At 42.3% G+C, this 17,956-nt stretch overlaps 1 protein-coding gene across 1 annotated transcript; it reads right to left on the bottom strand.

Annotated features, from left to right (window-relative positions):
* Positions 1–484: 484 nt before the first annotated feature.
* On the bottom strand, positions 485–17,949 carry LOC134298981 (trichohyalin-like). The gene is made up of 2 exons (XM_062980712.1): positions 17,826–17,949; positions 485–8,227 (listed from the first exon to the last, which is right to left on the bottom strand). The coding sequence occupies exon 2, from the start codon at positions 5,662–5,664 to the stop codon at positions 2,845–2,847; it is 2,820 nt and encodes a 939-aa protein (XP_062836782.1). The 5' UTR covers positions 5,665–8,227; positions 17,826–17,949; the 3' UTR covers positions 485–2,844.
* Positions 17,950–17,956: the final 7 nt, after the last annotated feature.

Raw genomic sequence — 17,956 nt, 5'->3', positions numbered from 1 at the left:
TATATGTGCATATACCATATGTGTGTGTGTGTGTGCACACACATGTTTATGTGCATGTATTTTAAAAAATATTAGAAGGAAGGATTGATATATAAATAAGTAAAAACAAATCTGGCACTTTATATAAACAATTTTTGAAAAAACAGGTGAGCAGGCTTCCTGAAGCACTAGAGGGTAGGAAGAAGTGAGAGAGTAGCGATGTTCAGTTTAACACAAATCACATCTGTCACAGGGAAATGGTAGAGGCAGAAGGAAACCACGCTCACACAGCCCACACATGAAGACAGACTGGCCAGGATTTCTCTTTTTATATTGTACTTACCTTCACTTCCAAATTATGGGAAGGGAGAGTTAATTTGCAGAAGAGGCAGAATATAAAACCAGGGATGCTTAACATTTCCCCTGCTCACCATTCACTCCCTTCTTGCCAAGATGGGTAAACAATTTGGGAACTATAACATTAAATAAAAAGAAGAGACCTGGGTACAGTACAGGCCAAGGCCCCTTTATTTTTTGTTGTTGTATAAAGGAGGGAGAATTTTAACCAATGTACATGGTACTGATTAAAGTGGAAAATGTACAGTGAAGTCATGGAAGAGTTTAAAATATCACAAGGAGCAAGGTACAATTTAGGGACAACATCAGCTCTACCTCTGATATATCAAATGGAAAAAAGTGTTAGGTCGAAAAAGTGAAATGTTCATCACTCATTCTGCCTGCCTCATTGTCCCTACCTTTGTACCAGGGGCTCCCAGAGCTTCCATTGACCATTTACGATCAGCGTGCAATGTAAGCCGTGCATTTTTCACCAAACTGTGTCTGTTATAGCTTCATCTAGACCAATATGCAGAGCCGGCCCTAGGTATTTTTCAAGTGTAGGCGAACAGAATTTTGGCGCCCCCCCCCCCAAAACCAATCACTGAAAAATAAAAGCGTTGGATAAGCGAAAATGTTGGATAATAAGGAGGGATTAAGGAAAAGCCTATTAAACATCAAATTACATTAAGATTTTACAAATTAAGCACTAAAACATTATGTTTTACAACAAATCAACAGAAAAAGCAGTCTCGACTGCGCCCCCGTATGTTTTGTGCCCGAAGTAACCGCTTAATGCGCCTCATTGTTGGACCGGCTCTGTCAATATGGTCCAACCTTTAGTTACCCGAGGGCCAATCAAACTTTAGTATAGGAATGGGAGGGCCAGAGACATTCCAGAATGAAAATATTTCTTAAAAACTTAAAGCGATAAGAAGGAAAAATGATTTTTTCCCAAATGTTAAATTAAAATATTTTTCCAGTAAGAAGGGCAAGGGCCAACACTGATCTAGACAATAGCCTAGCATCGGGTCTGAAACAGATATGCTTGTTAGCATTCTTCAGGGATGCTGGTTCTCCACTGACATTTCACCCTTGTTTTACTGGGCACACATTATACAAGCAGCAATAGTGACCATATGCATAAATCAGGCCTAATTATACATCCACATCTAACACTACTGAAGAGAGGTGAGGCAGGGAAGGAATCTTTTTCTGAATCCCACCGGTGCCACCAACTGAAGAGAGCCCAATTTGTGGTACTCAACTCAGGCAGGGGAAATCTTTGTCTTTAAATCCCACTGCTGCCTCCAATTCAGGAGATGTGTGCACGTGTGAGAGGGAGGGATGGAGGATGTGTGAATGTATGACAGGGATGATTTAGTGGATAAGGAAGGATAACGGAACTGATTGGGTTTAAATGAGTAAAGATGGTAACTTATATAGGAAAGTACGGTAACTTATATAGATAGGTACGGTAACTGCCACCAACGTGAGGTAACAGGCTTACAGAGAGGCAAGGAGACTTATCTTTATGAACAATAACAAAATTCAAGTTTATTTTTGGTACATAAGCGTATGGTTTCAATCAGTAAATGTTCCGGATCTTAAGTTACAATGTAGTCTTTCTTGAATGGATATTTCTTAAATAACTTCTCTTCAAAACAGTATACTAAACTCCCCTGGTCAACTTATATTCCCAGCCTTTCCCCTGAGTGACCATAAGCTGCCGTCCTTAGCTGATTTCCACAGCTCCTAATCTTTCCAAAACCTAACCGCAACTCTTCTTCTCAAACCCCTAACAGCCACTCCTTTTAAAACCCTCACAGCAACTGAACTTTTAAAAGGGAATATGCTCCAACTGTCATCTTAGCCACGCCCCCTTTTTCCTCCAGAGAGAGGTTACGTTGCCATGGCAACCCGCTGAACACAGCTGACTTCCATGTGAGACCTGTCTTCATCAATACATAACTCCCCTTTTTCCTTTTAATAAACAAATAAAATCATATCAATAATTCCCATTAACTCATAACATCCTTACACCTCCCCCCTAAGAAAGATTATTTTTGCCTTTTCTATGCCTAGAATGGGCAAAAATAATTAGTAAATACATATATACATACACAACAGTATTCCTGAAATAAAACACAAAGTTAGATACAATACATAAATCATAAAATACAAACCTTCACTGTTGCATATACACATAACATGTCCATATCTTACCATACAGTCATGGCATTGTCACCATTCAACATACAAACCATAAACGTATTGGTCATCTTTCCCATTGTTAAGATTCACAACCTCAAATCAAAAGACATTTTAAAAATACATTTTCCATAAATCATATTTCTAACAGTTTAATTCTTATTCTGGGTTATCCCCCAAGTCTTTATTTATACACTGGACTAAACATCTTCCGATACCCAGTACATTTCATAGGGATCTTCTTCATGCCACCTGGCACAGTTCATCGATGTTTCACTCTGCGGAGCATTCCAGAGGTTAACATGTTGTTGGGGATAATTACACTCGTCCTTCCCAGCAACCCAATGAACTCTCTCTGTCCCAAAATGTCTTTTTGCGAAACTTCCAAGAGTCATTTAAGAAGTCCTGTGAAACATAGTCCAAGCATTTTTGTAGAATCTTGAAAGTAAACTGTTGATGGTTAAAACTACCAATCCCCATCACGTCAGGGTCTTTACCACTCTCTCCATCAAAAAATAACCTCCGCTTGCTTCTTGGTTTGGCTGACACGTCATAGTAGCTCTTCTGTCTCTGCTGGGCTACAGCTAGATGTTCTTGTGCGATGTCTCTTGTCACTCTCATTGTTGACTGAAGATCGGTCAAATATTCAGCCACTGGAACTGTATCAGCTTCCCGTCCAAAGAACATATCAGATGAGATGACTTTGGCCCCTGCAAACTTCTGCTGAGCTTCATTGGACTCCACTACTGATATCTTGCTCTCTGTCTCTCTTCTGTTAATGGGTCTGTCACCAATAGGCCGGATGCTGGAGATGGCAATGTCTGCCTCCTCTTCCCCTTTGTCCATTTCCCACGAGGAGTTGTCTGTCTCCCACTGTGAGCTGAAGGCATCGCCTAATGAAAAAGGATTATCTTTGTACTTTGGTGGTCCAGATGTGAAGCTTCCGATGTCTTCAAAGAGATCTAGCTGGGACCGTGTGGACTTTGTAGTCACTGGCGTTTCTTGTTCTATCACTTGCATCTCAGAGAGGACAGAGTGAGAAATAGAGCTCCTGGACACCAAGCCCATGCCCAGCCGCTCTGCCTGTTCCCACTTCTTCCCTTCCAGGTTTTGAAGTTTTTTCTCCTCCTTTTTCCGATCAACGTGTAGCTCTTGATACGTCAGTCTCATGGAGGCCACTAAGGCTTCATCTGCTTGCTTCTTGTACTCCGCAGCCTGTTGCTCCTTCAGTTTCTCAGCCACCTGCGCTTGCCTTTCAATTTCAGTGAAACTCTGACTATGTATTTCTGCCCTTTCTTCTGATTCCACACTTTTGCTTTCTCTGTAAAACACACCATCTTTTGTGACAAATTTATTGGGTAGTTCTCCTGCTGATTCTGGTAAACTTTCAGCTTGCTTAAACAAAGGCTTCAGGGATTCATCTTCCTCCTGAGCTTGTTTAATTTCTTGCACTCCCCCTGTTTTACTAACAATTTCGATAATGGCGGAACTGGATTCTGGACCCTGTTCAGATTCTGGTTGAATAGGTAAGCACACTGCTTCCTGAATAGGGCTTCTGTTGTAATCTTCCTTCTCCTCACACAACTTTTTCCAGTTCTTAACTTGTCTAGCTAGGTCATTGCCGATTAAACATTCATGAGGGATATCTGAGCTAATTGCAAAGTCCCAGATCCCTTTCCATCCATTGTATTCAATTGGGAGAGATACTACCTCAGCTGGTACAGCTGGTCCCAAACCCTTTAGATTTATCTCAGAGGTGGGCTTTTGATATTTCTGAGGTACCGATTTTGGGTGGATAACACACACCTGGGATCCTGTATCCCTCCAACCTTGTTTTTGTTGGTTCACAATAGTGATAGGCTCAAAATAATCTTCAGAAAAATCATCGGATAAAATAAATAAACATTGTTTCTCCTTAGGGACAGTCTCAGTACTGCTTAGCAACTTAATATCACCATTAAGAGTATTTTCTTTGGGCTCTTTATTCATAAAGAAGGATGTTTTATCTCTTCTTAAAAGAGGACATTGGTATTTTAGATGATCAGACTTCCCACACTGATAGCACCTTGCTTTTACCTCAGGTTTGGTCTGATTAATTACCTCAGGCCTCCTGTAGGCGGTGTTTTCTATGGCAGGCGTCTTTTTGTATTGTGTGTGTGTTTGATAATTGTAAAATGGCGGTTTATTCTGCCTTCTCTCACTTACTCCCTCATCCTTCCTAAATCCTTCCCTCAGAGTGATTAATTGGTCTGTCATTGAAGCCGCTTCATTGGCAGTTGATGGCTTTCTGTCTTGAACTAACCACCGATAATCTGAGGGCACTAATTGAAACAGTTGTTCCAACTTAATTAATTCCCTCAGCTGTTGAAAAGTTTCCACTTCTGAGGTTCTGAGCCAACTATCAAATAATTGAGCCTGTTTTGAAGCTACTTGTGCGAAGCTTTGGTGCTTTTCTTTCCTCAGAGATCTGAATTTTAAACGATAAAACTCAGGTGTGAGTTGCAATTTCTGTTGTACCTGCTTTTTAAAGAAATTATAATCTCTGTGTGACTCTTCAGGTACATCACCATATATTTCTAACAATTTCCCACAAATTTGGGGTCTTAAATAAAGCATCCATTTTCCCTCATCAATTTCAAAATCTCTGCAGCACCTCTCAAAAGAAATCAAAAACTTTTCCACATCATCATCTTTATTAAACTTTGGGAATCTCTTCAGAAGTAGATCAGACGCTTCAGTCCTACCATTCCCTTCTTGGTTAATAATGTGTGGTTGAGACAGTGCCAATTTCTCTTTTTCCAATTCCAATTCCCTCATTCTCAACTCTCTCTCCTTTTCCTCAGTCTGACTGGCTTTTTGTAATTCCATTCGTTTCAGTTCTATTTCTTTATCCTTCTGCAGTTGCATTCTTTTCAATTCCTTCTCTTGTTCTATTTCCCATCGTTTTTCCTCCCATTCTCTCTCTCTTTGCTTATCCTCCCTTTCTCTTTCTCTTTGTTTATCCTCCAATTCTAATTTTCTCAATTCAATTTTATATTTAAGGGTTTCCCTTGTCTCAGGGGTTTGCTCAGAGTCCGAACTATCTCCTTGGTATTCACTAGCCTCTCCTGCTAATTTCTTTTGTAGTCTAGTAGCCATTTTTCTTAACTTTTACCTCACGATTTCTTCCTATGTGGTCTTAAGGCACTTAGTTTGAGATGTTAAAACGTATCCCGCCGCTTGGCACCAATTGAAGAGAGGTGAGGCAGGGAAGGAATCTTTTTCTGAATCCCACCGGTGCCACCAACTGAAGAGAGCCCAATTTGTGGTACTCAACTCAGGCAGGGGAAATCTTTGTCTTTAAATCCCACTGCTGCCTCCAATTCAGGAGATGTGTGCACGTGTGAGAGGGAGGGATGGAGGATGTGTGAATGTATGACAGGGATGATTTAGTGGATAAGGAAGGATAACGGAACTGATTGGGTTTAAATGAGTAAAGATGGTAACTTATATAGGAAAGTACGGTAACTTATATAGATAGGTACGGTAACTGCCACCAACGTGAGGTAACAGGCTTACAGAGAGGCAAGGAGACTTATCTTTATGAACAATAACAAAATTCAAGTTTATTTTTGGTACATAAGCGTATGGTTTCAATCAGTAAATGTTCCGGATCTTAAGTTACAATGTAGTCTTTCTTGAATGGATATTTCTTAAATAACTTCTCTTCAAAACAGTATACTAAACTCCCCTGGTCAACTTATATTCCCAGCCTTTCCCCTGAGTGACCATAAGCTGCCGTCCTTAGCTGATTTCCACAGCTCCTAATCTTTCCAAAACCTAACCGCAACTCTTCTTCTCAAACCCCTAACAGCCACTCCTTTTAAAACCCTCACAGCAACTGAACTTTTAAAAGGGAATATGCTCCAACTGTCATCTTAGCCACGCCCCCTTTTTCCTCCAGAGAGAGGTTACGTTGCCATGGCAACCCGCTGAACACAGCTGACTTCCATGTGAGACCTGTCTTCATCAATACATAACTCCCCTTTTTCCTTTTAATAAACAAATAAAATCATATCAATAATTCCCATTAACTCATAACATCCTTACAACTACTTTAGTGAAAGACAGACACAGCTCTATCATACCAGGCTCAGCAAATGATGAAAGGTCCTCCTTCCATCCAAACTGTCACCATTGTGTTCTTGGAAGGAGAGAAGTGGCAATGTGCTGTGACAAGACCTGCCAGTATCTGCTGAACTTAAATCTTCTCCCACACTGCCATCCCTTTTCTTTGTGTCTTGTCTTTTGAGATTGTGAGCCTGTTGAAAGGCAGGGCTGTAGCCAAGGAAGGGGAGGTTTAGGGGTTCATTCCCCCCCCCTCCCGAATTTTTTCAGGTTTACTCATGAATTTTAACTGATTAACCAAATCCCATGAGGTCCACTGAAGTTTATCTGTCTTGACTGTCCACTGAAGTGTAGAGCCTGATTTCTAAATTATTTTGAGTTATGGAACTACTCTTCATGATTCGCTTTAAAAAAAAGTTTCAAACCCCCCCCCCCTCAATTTTTTTTTTCTGGTTATGGTCCTGCGGAAAGGGAACCGCACGTGAAGCACCATGTCCATTGGTGGTACTATATAAATAAATAATGCTCAGCTCATTTTGTCCAATGAAAAAGATCTCTGAAAATTGAAAACTTCCTCCATTTTTATAATGGGAGAAGCAGTACTTGCTAAAATTCTCCTTTCCGTGCAACAATCAAAACCATAGGCTTCCTGTCTTCCAACAGAATCAATTATCAATTCCAACCACTGCACACATCTTGTTCTCTGATGCATCCGTGTCTCACTTACAGTACATACTCATCTCTCCCTCTGTCTTTCCCTCTGGCTCATCTTGTTCCGGAGATACCTTCCCCTACGATTGACAGCCTGTCTGCAGTTGTTTCCTGCTTCCCCTTCTCCCTCCTTCCCATTTAAGAGGCCCCTAAGACAATACAGCCTGTAGGATGACAAACAATAGCAGGATTTTGTTTCTTCTCTGAAACACATCTGTGTGTCAGAAGTGCCTTTGATACATGCTGCTTTCTTCACAGCTATTTGCACCATTCAAAACAAGGCAAGCTCAATTTTTCTCCTCTTATCGGAATATAGGAAACTGCCTTTCACTGAGCCTTTTTGTGCCTTTTGTGAGTCACTCCACCGGTCCAGTTAGGCTGATATTATTGATGCTGATGGCTAGCAGCATTTCTCCAGGCTTTTAAGCAAGAATTGTGATGGACTGAGTTCTACCGCATCTAAAGCTATTGCCCTTCTTACAGAGGGTGATGATACAGCACAACCTGTACTGGAAACTCACTAGAAGCCTCAATAAACACAGAAACCTTCCAAGTGTCCCATCTGGACAGGGACAATCCCAATTAATTATCTTTCATTTTTCCCAGCTGCTTTTCTAGCATCCCAAGCTCTCTATCCTCCTCCCACTGCCTTCCTTTGACTTCACACTACTTCAGTTGCAGCAAGTGAGTTCAAAATGCAAAAGGAGTTTGCACTTAATAACTCAGTGAGAGAAGAGGAGGTGGAATCATGCAATTCCCAGCCGGCTCAGGCAAAAACAAAATGCTGCAGCCTCTCCTTTCTTGTGGGTTCTTCCTCATTAATACATTTTGCCATCTTCACTCCTCTCTGATGTTGCTTGATGATGTGGTCCCCAGTGTTCATCTGTAAAATGTTGAAGGAAGTGGAAAGTAAGTGAGATGAAGGAGTACGATTTTGATATTCACAAATCCAGCTATCACTGAATTATACCATTTACGAAAGCCAATGAGCCCACAGCTCAATACACGTGGAAATGAACCCATGTAAACACAATGGCATTATGAATAGACATGCCCATACTTGAGGCAGAACCTCAAACGTATGTGGAACAAGGCCCTAACCTGGTCAGCTGTATAGTGTATTCACAGATCCCACTATCCACAACTTGAATACACGCACTATCTTATGTACCCGGCATTGCCCAGGCTAGGTCTTTTATAATGATAAACATAAAAAGTATTCATTGTTGGCTTTTGGATTTTAAGAATGGGACCACTAGAAAATGCATAAGAATATGGGTAAACTACAACTCCTATTGTCACCTGTCATGGTTCCAACCCTGCCCATATTCAAAATTGGCCATGTTGCGTCTTGGTGCCAAGTTTGGTCCAGATCCATCATTGTTTGGGTCCAGAGAACTCTTTGAGATGGGAGTGAACTATAACTCCCAGAAGTCAGTTCTCCCAAACTCAGCCAGTAATCAAAGTTGGCTATGTTGGGTCCATGTGCTAAGTTTGGTCCAGATCCATTGACAGCTGGGTTCACAGTGCTCTCTGACTCTGGGTGAATTACAACTCCCAGAATCGAAGGTCAATTCCCGCCAAATCCTTCCAGCATATTATGTTAGTCATGGGAGGTTTTGTGTGCCAAGTTTGGTCCAGGTCCATCGTTGCTGGGAGTTACAATGGTCTCTGGAAGTGGGAGCCAGTAAGAAATCTACTGCATACATAGTCATTGCTTGGTTTTGGATTATATGAATGCTGCATTAGAGAATGCATAACCATATAATGAGAACAATTATAAAATCTTAGAGCTGATGGGGTGTAATTTCCATCAGCCCAAGACCTAGTCATGCTGTAAGTCTCATCAGGTCCAGATCTGGCTGGCTGTAAATCCCATTACCCCCAGATATGGCAGGATGGGATTCCCATTTGTCTCAGCTCTGTCCAGTCTTGAACGCCCTCTAGTTCTAGATTTGGGCAGGTGGAAGTTGCGTACCTGTTCCTAACTGGTCAGGCAGGTCAGCCTTTTTGTTGGGGTATAACTCCCATTATCCCCAAGCCTTGTATCGAAGGTGCAAGGATATTAGAAGTAGGCAAGCAGAGTGATCTGTCTGATTTAACCAATCAGGAGGAGAAGCATGCCTTCGATCATGGGCGGGACTCACACAGTTCTTCAGATGTGACTGGATGTGAACTGTCATCATCCTCTATCACAGTGGTTCTCAACCTGTGGGTCCCCAGGTGTTTAGGCCTATAACTCCCCGAAATCCCAGCCAGTTTACCAGCTGTTAGGATTTCTGGGAGTTGAAGGCCAAAACATCTGGGGACCCACAGGCTGAGAAACACTAGTTTATCATGTCCCGTTAACCACACCAGTATTTTAAGTTAGATCATCAAGGATATGTGTATCAAGCTTGCTCCAGATCCATAATCAGTGGGCATGGTGTGGCTCTCTGGATGTGAGTGGAATCCAATTGATATCGTACTCTATCCGGCTCCCCCCCCCCCAAAAAAAACAACAACAATAAAAAACAAAAAACAACTTCCCAGTATTTTAAGTTGATCATGACGGGTCTGTGTGCCACGATTGGTCCAGATCCAATGTGTGTGGGATACACATGTCTCTCTGGATATTGGTGGACTACAACTCCCATTATCCTCTGTCAATTCCCCCAAAGGCTCCAGCATTTTATGTTGGTCATGAGGTTTACATCCTGGTCACTGTATCTTGGTTCGTTTATGGAGTTTTCATCATTAAGTATGTCTTATGCACTTATGTTCATGTTGTATTATGTTGTAATTGTTGTACGGTTTTAACTTGTTGTATGTTTTCTGTTGTGTTGGAAACCACCCTGAGTCCCTTGATGAAATAGGGCGGTATATAAATAAAGTTTCATTATTATTATTATTATTATTATTATTATTATTATTATTATTATTATTACATGTGCCAAGTTTGGTCCAGATGCATCGTTGTACAGATTTACATGATTATCTGGATGTGTCTGCACTATAACTCCCATCACCCTCTGCTACCCCCTCTCCCCTTAAAAAACCCCACCAGTATTTTATTGGAACATGGTGGGGATTTGTACTAAGTTTGGTCTCTATCCATCATAAATAGGGGAGCATATTTAGATATAGAAATATTGTAAAATAGAGCCGCCATATCCAAAAGAAGAGAGTGTGCCTGTATCTTTAGTATGACCATTCTTGTACATTAAAGATATAGGAGCTTTGTTTTCTTTTGCATCTGCCCTCTCTACCCCAAAGCTCCATCTCTTAACTTTCTCTTGCACTTCTTCTCCACCTTATAACAACCTCACTAAACTATTTTTTCTGTCTGTGTCAAGTCCCACTTGGTGGGATGGCGGAAGAACAATCCTAAGTGGCTGGCGCAACTGGAGAAGGTACTTCTTTTCCTCTTGAAGGAGGAAAGAAGACAGAACATATATCTGTAGAAAAAAAAACTCTAGCATAGCAGTGAGAGCAGTGTGTCTTGAATTGTGTTGTGTGTATATGGATCACATATTGGCAGTTTCTACAAGAGGGAAAGTCATTAAAATACCATCTTCTTCCAATGCTATGGAATACAGACTAGCCATTCAAACACTTTGAGATTCTGCCATCTCATCCTGCTGTAAGCACATGCCGAGTCCCAGCCTGCATCTATTTCCGGATAATTTTTCCATGTAATAGAACTTGCTATCCCTTATTTATATATCCCACTTCCTTCAAAGCTTGGGGCAGCTGACAAAATATGGAGTTAACAGCATTAGAATGCTGTAAAAATAAATAATGTCATTTAAAGAGCAGCAGGAGAGAGAAGGGAATAGAAACAGTAAATGGACCCTGCTCCCAAAACCAATATTTTAAAGGTCCAGGATGCACAGCTGGAGAATATGAAACCTTAACCAGGACCAAAACAAAGTGCCACGTAAGAACAGAAAAGTCTTGCTTATCTTGTGGGATTTTTTTTTTAATACAGAGGCTGCCAATAGTGGACAAGTAAGGAAGGTGTGTCTCTATTATATAGGGTCACATTGCTTCTGATACTGGAGGTGAAATGTAGCCATCCATTCCTGACTAGTAGCCGTTGGTGACCTTAACCTCATAATGGGCCGGGCTGTGGCGCAGCTGGCTAGTAACCAGCTGCAATAAATCACTACTGACCGAAAGGTCATGAGTTCGAAGCCCGGGTCAGGTTAAGCCCCGGACCATTAAATAGCCCAGCTTGCTGTTGACCTATGCAGCCCCGAAAGACAGTTGCATCTGTCAACTAGGGAAATTTGGGTACGCTTTATGCGGGAGGCTAATTTAACTAATTTACAACATCATAAAACTGCCAGCGAAACATGAGGAAAGGAATGAGGAAGTACAGCCACTAGTGGACAGTGAAGCAATAGCTCCCCCTGTGTCCGGAATCGTGAAGCTGGGGAAAAAAATGTTAAATGCCTCTGTGTCTGTCTATATATGTTGTTTGTCTGTTGGCACTGAATGTTTGCCATATATGTGTTCATTGTAATTTGCCCTGAGTCCCCTTCGGGGTGAGAAGGGCAGAATATAAATACTGTAAATAAATAAATAAATAAATAAATAAAAGTCATCTGCGGGTGTTCTTTTACACTACAGTTTATATGCACTATAAATGACCATCCAATGACCCATTTTACATTCTGGTGAGGTTTAGGGGAGAATGGACCATGGATAATGGGATTTGCAGTGCCTTCATCCTCATCCACACACAGAAGACTGGGCGACTTGGAAGACGCTGAACAGACTACACTCTGGCACCATGAGATGCAGAACCAACCTTAAGAAATGGGGCTATGCGACATGCAAGTGTGGAGAGCAAACCACAGACCACCTACTACAATACAGTCTGAGCCCTCCCACATGCACCATGGAGGACCTTCTTACAGCAACAAAAGAGGCACTCCAAGTGGTCAGCTACTGGTCAAAGGACATTTAGTATAATGCCTTGTTGTTGTTGTTGTTGTTGTTTTAACTTTGTGTTTTCAAATACATTACAACTTGTACCCTTGGTTCGCTTCTGACACGATAAATAAATAAATACCCCCATCCAGAGACTGCTGAAAACCCCATCAGTCACTTTAATTGCTATTGCAACCTCCTGGGAAATGAAAGGGTTTGTAGTTTAGGGAGGTACTAGCTCAGTGGTTCTCAACCTGTGGGTCCCCAGATGTTTTGTCCTTCAACTCCCAGAAATCCTAACAGCTGGTAAACTGCCTGGGATTTCTGGGAGTTGTAGGCCAAAACACCTGGGGACCCACAGATTGAGAACCACTGCACTAGTTGAAGATAGTCAGTATGGTGTAGTGGTTGTATGTTGGACTAGGACTAAGGGCTCAAATCCCTATTCGGCTGCGGAAACCTGGGCAAATCACGCTCTCTGTCAGACTTGGAGAAAGGCAAGGGCAAATCTCCTCTGTATAAATCTTGCCAAGGAAACTCTATGGTAGGATTACTACAAGTTGACTTAAAGGAACATAACTATAGGAGGCATTAGAGCTCTCTGAGTATTCAAAGCACTCACTTCTAAATTGCAACAATTGAGATCATCAGCATACTTGGCCAACTCACTCTTCATCCAACTCAATTTATGATCAAATTAAAAAAAATCTCTGGTCCAAAGCTGAGCAATTATGTTACATTTTTCCCAGAATTAATCAGGTGTTTAGAGATAGATTTCTGAACACAAAGGCTCTCTTGCTCTCATGGATAATAGCTGCTGATAGATCTTCCTGGCAGGAATTTGGCCGATTTTGATTTGGCTGCCATTCCCGTGTCTTCTGGAAATGCATCTTGGTATCTTCACTAAGTGGGTAGAAAATACACCAGAGATATTATGACGCCCCAATATTTCAGACCACAATACCCATAAGTCTTAACATTGGCCATGGGTACATCTAAAGTGCAAAATTAACAGTTTGACACCACTGTGCCAAACAATGCTATGCGATCACGGGAGCTGTAGTCTCCTAAGGTGCTTGCCTCCTCTGCCAGAATGCTGGTGCCTTACCAAACAACAACTCCCAGGAATCCAAAGCATTGAGCCATTGCAATTAAAGTAGCACCTAATTCAGGCATGGGCAAACTTTTTTTGCCTTGGGGATGCATTGTGGGCCTGACCGAGAGAGCTGGGCCAAGAAGGAGCGAGTGCAGCCAGGCACACGCTGGGTGGGACAGGCCTGGGATAGAGAGGGCCTGTGAGAGGGTGGAACTGGAAGGGGACGGGGCAGGATCCAGGTTATCCTCAGGTTGTCCTCTTGCATAAGTATGGACAACCTGAGACATGCGATGACTGCCCAATCTTACTCCTCGATCCTCCTCTCCTGATTTTAAGGCTGTCCTCTCGGCATTATGCCGGGAGGAGAGCAAGACATGCGGTGGCTGAGAGCACTCCAGAGGGCTCTCAGCTGCTGCGTGCCTCCACTGTCTTTCCTGCATAAGGATGTGGCAGGCCAGGGAAAATGAGGAGGGCCTGAGGTAAGTGCCCAGGGGTGTACATCCGCCCCCCAGGCCTTAGTTTGCCCATGTTGGGTGTAACTACATTTGTTCTGCAGTGTAGCTGTACCCCTGGTGACAGCTGAAATTCAAACTATCTTTCTATCTATATATCTAACACATATATAAGTCAGTGTATTTATGTATTTTCCAAGATGGCCCCAACTTTGGGGTGGGGGGTGGGGTGGGGAATTAACCTGGCATGATGTGAGTTGTAGTCCACCCACATCCTTATACATTTTTCTTTATTGGACCGTTCATAAATCTATACAAAATCCCAGAATACTTGTAAAGTATCTATACAAACATACGATAGTCTATGTACAAAGAAAATGTGTCCAAATGACATATATTGTCCCCATTGGGGAGATGGTGGCGGGGTATAAATAAAGTATTATTATTATTATTATTATTATTATTATTATTATTATTATTATTATTATTACAGTTCCCCATACAAAGCTCAATTTGGCCGTACCCGACAAAATGAAAAGGAGCAACAGCTCTAACACAAAAGTTATTCAAGTCTGGTATTGGTTCCTATGTATATAGGCTTCAGGGATACATAGTCAATGAAAATATCTTCCAAACAGATGGTTGGTCGTGTTGCTGTATATTGGAATGAAGAAAATAATGATGGAGCACCGCTCTCAAAAAAGTCTTCGAAAGTAAAGTCCAAATAAAGTCCCAAGTCTACAGGGGTCCCGGGTATTTTTGACCCTGTTTCAGGGAGAAAATCCCCTTCTTCAGGAGTTGTTAAACTCAGCAACAATGAATTTCTATCTAAAACAAAACAAAAGCAATTAGGCACTATGTAAGTATAATACTGTTATATGAGTTACCTTCACTTTTGTTAATACTGCTGGTAAAATACTTGTTACTCTATGTTTTGTTTTAGATAGAAATTCATGTTAGAGCTGTTGCTCCTTTTCATTTTGTCGGGTACGGCCAAATTGAGCTTTGTACGGGGAACTGTAACAATATATGTCATTTGGACACATTTTCTTTGTACATAGACTATCCTATATTTGTATAGATACCATTCATAAATCCCCAAACAATGAATATTGTTACAAATTACCAAATATCTAACCTGAGGATTGCCGGGTAATAAAACTTGTGTATGTGTGTGTTTGTATGTATCTTCTATAGTAATAAAAGTTATTACTATAGTAATAAAAGTTAGTATTTGTGGGTATGTATGTATGCGAGTATGTGAGTGACGATTTTTCCGGCCAGGGCTCCAGCTTCCATAAACCACTGTGAGCCCCACAAATGACAGATCTGGACCAAACTTTGCACACAGACCCCCATGACCCACTTAAAATGTTTAAAAGCAATACTTTTGGGTGGAAAGATTAGCTGTTTATATGAAATGTTGCCCTGGGGATGCCCAGCTGTATTTACTCAGTCTTTGAGGAGGCTCATCCACCCCCCCCCCCCACGAGGGTCTGCCTCCAGGGGCAAACCAAGAATGGGCAACTTGGAAGTCCCTGAACAGAATCAGAAGCTGAGTGGGCAGATCAAAAGGCAAGCTGGCAAAATGGCACTACCTAGAAGAATTCTCCACCTTGTGTGACTGTGGAGCAAAACAAACAACTCAGCATCTGTATGCTTGTCCATAATGCCCTGCCTCACGCACAGAGGAAGAATTGTTTAAAGCTACAGATAATGCAGTTGCTATTGACCGTTTTTGATCAAAAATTATTTAACCGCTTGTGTTCCCTCTTATCAGTTTTATACTTCTTTATGCAATGCTTTTGACATGAAATAAATAAATGACCCACTTTACGTCCTGGTGATGTTTGAGGGAAGATGGTACCATGGATGATGGGATTTGCAGTACCTTCACCAACATCCAGAGACTGCTGCAAAGCCATGGATATGGACCAAACTTGGCACACAGACCCCCAATGACCCACTTTATGTCCTGGTGAGGATTGAGGGAGGGTGGACCATGGACAATAGGATTGGCAGTACCTTCATCTACATCCAGAGATTGCTGCAAACCCCATCAGCCATGGATATGGACCAAACTTGGCACACAGACCCGCATGATCCACTTTATTTCCTGGTGAGGTTTGAGGGAAGATGGTACCATGGATGATGGGATTTGCAGTACCTTCACCCACATCCAGAGACTGCTGCAAACCCCATCAGCCATAGATATGGGCCAAACTTAGCACACTGCCCGCCCCCCCTCCATGACCCACTTTTATGTCCTGGTGAGCTTTGACAGAAGATGAACCATGGATTAAGGGATTTGCAGTACCTTCATCCACATCCAGAGACTGCTGCAAACCCTATCAGCCATGGATATGGACCAAACTTAGCACACAGGCTCCCCATGACCCACTTTACGTCCTGGTGAGCTTTGACGGAAGATGGACGATGGGATTTGAAGTACCTTCACCCATATCCAGAGACTGCTGCAAACACCATCAGCCATGGATATGGACCAAACTTGATACACAGACTCCCATTATGTCCTGGTGAGCTTTGAGGCCAGTGGGATCATGGATGATTGGATTTGCAGTAACTTCACTCAAATCTAGGGACAGCTGCAAACCCCATGAGCCCTGAATATGGACCAAACTTGGCACACAGACACCCAATGACCCACTTTACATCCTGGTGAGATTTGAGGGAAGATGGTACCTTGGATGATGGGATTTAAAGTACATTAATCCACATCCAGACACTGTTGCAAAACCCATGAGCCAATGATTTGCACCAATTTCAAATGGGTTCATTCATAACATCCAAAAACAAACAATGCCTTTCTAAAATAACTCGAGTATCAATGGGGCCCCAAGTTAGTCTATATCTATCTATATCTATACACATAATGAAAGTAAAAAAATGTATATGGGTGTATGTGGAAGAGGTGTCCACTTACACATACAGCCTCCCACCCCCGCAAATAGCTATAATTTCCACTGTGCAGAAGACCCCAATGGCCCTCCCTCCACTGACATGCAGGTTATAGTGAGCGCCATGAACATGTAGCCCGCCCAAACTCTGCCAGTGTTCTCCACAAACACCATCCTGCCCCCCACCCAAGCAAAGGCTTTCATGTGGGCACAATTCCATCCTAGATGTTCTGTTTTTCCTCCAGAATGGACATCCCAGGGTTCCTTAATTTGCATGACCCCGCCCACTGCCTCTTCCTTAACCCTTTCCTATCCTTTCCTATGGCGCACAGTTAACAGAGGAATTGATCAGCAACCAAACAAGAGTTTTGGGGAGAATTCACCATGATTTACAAGAATTATACTTAACTTACATCCAGACAGCACTGTTCTGTTCACCCAACCAAGGATGGATCTGGACCACACTTGCCACAGATAATGGGAGTTGCAGTTCCTTCACTGATACTGTGATCCTCACCAACAATAGTTCACCTACCTCCAGAGAAACTGTGACCCCCACCAACAATGGACTCGGACCAAACTTGGCACAGAGAGGCACCATGACCAACTGAACATACTGCAGGGATTAGTGGGAATGGACCGTGATTTTGGGGAGTTATAGTTCACTGAAACTATATCCAGAAAGCACTGAACCCAGCTGACATCAGACCTGGACCAAACTTGGCACATAGACCCAACATGGCCAACTGTGCATACAGGCCTGTTTTGGGGGGTGAATGACCTCGGATCTGGGAGTTGTAGTTCATCCTTATCTAGAGAGCCCTGAACCCAGCTTACAAGGGATCTGCACTAAACTAGGCACACAGACCCAACATGGCGAACTGTGAATACTGGCAGGGTTTGGGGGTGATTGCCCTGGGAATCTGGGAGTTGTAGTTCACCCTTATCCAGATAGCACTGCACCCAGCCAACGACGGATCTGGACCAAACTTCAGTGATATTACCTAACATTCTAAAACAAACAATGCCTTCTACTAATAACCCAGGCATCGCCGGGTCCTCAAGGTAGTATATAATAAAAAGAAGAAAAAAACAAACCTCCATTTTGCCATTTTATAGCAGAGACTTGAGCATCCGCGGATATGGGGATCCAGGGAGATATTGGAACGGATACCCAGAGTATTAAGCATAATTCTACAGGCCTCCCCTTCTTCCAGGGCTGCAAGAAG

Source organism: Anolis carolinensis, chromosome 4 (assembly GCF_035594765.1).
Source record: "Anolis carolinensis isolate JA03-04 chromosome 4, rAnoCar3.1.pri, whole genome shotgun sequence".
NCBI lineage: Eukaryota > Metazoa > Chordata > Lepidosauria > Squamata > Dactyloidae > Anolis > Anolis carolinensis.
This window is presented reverse-complemented; position numbering and strand designations above follow the sequence as displayed.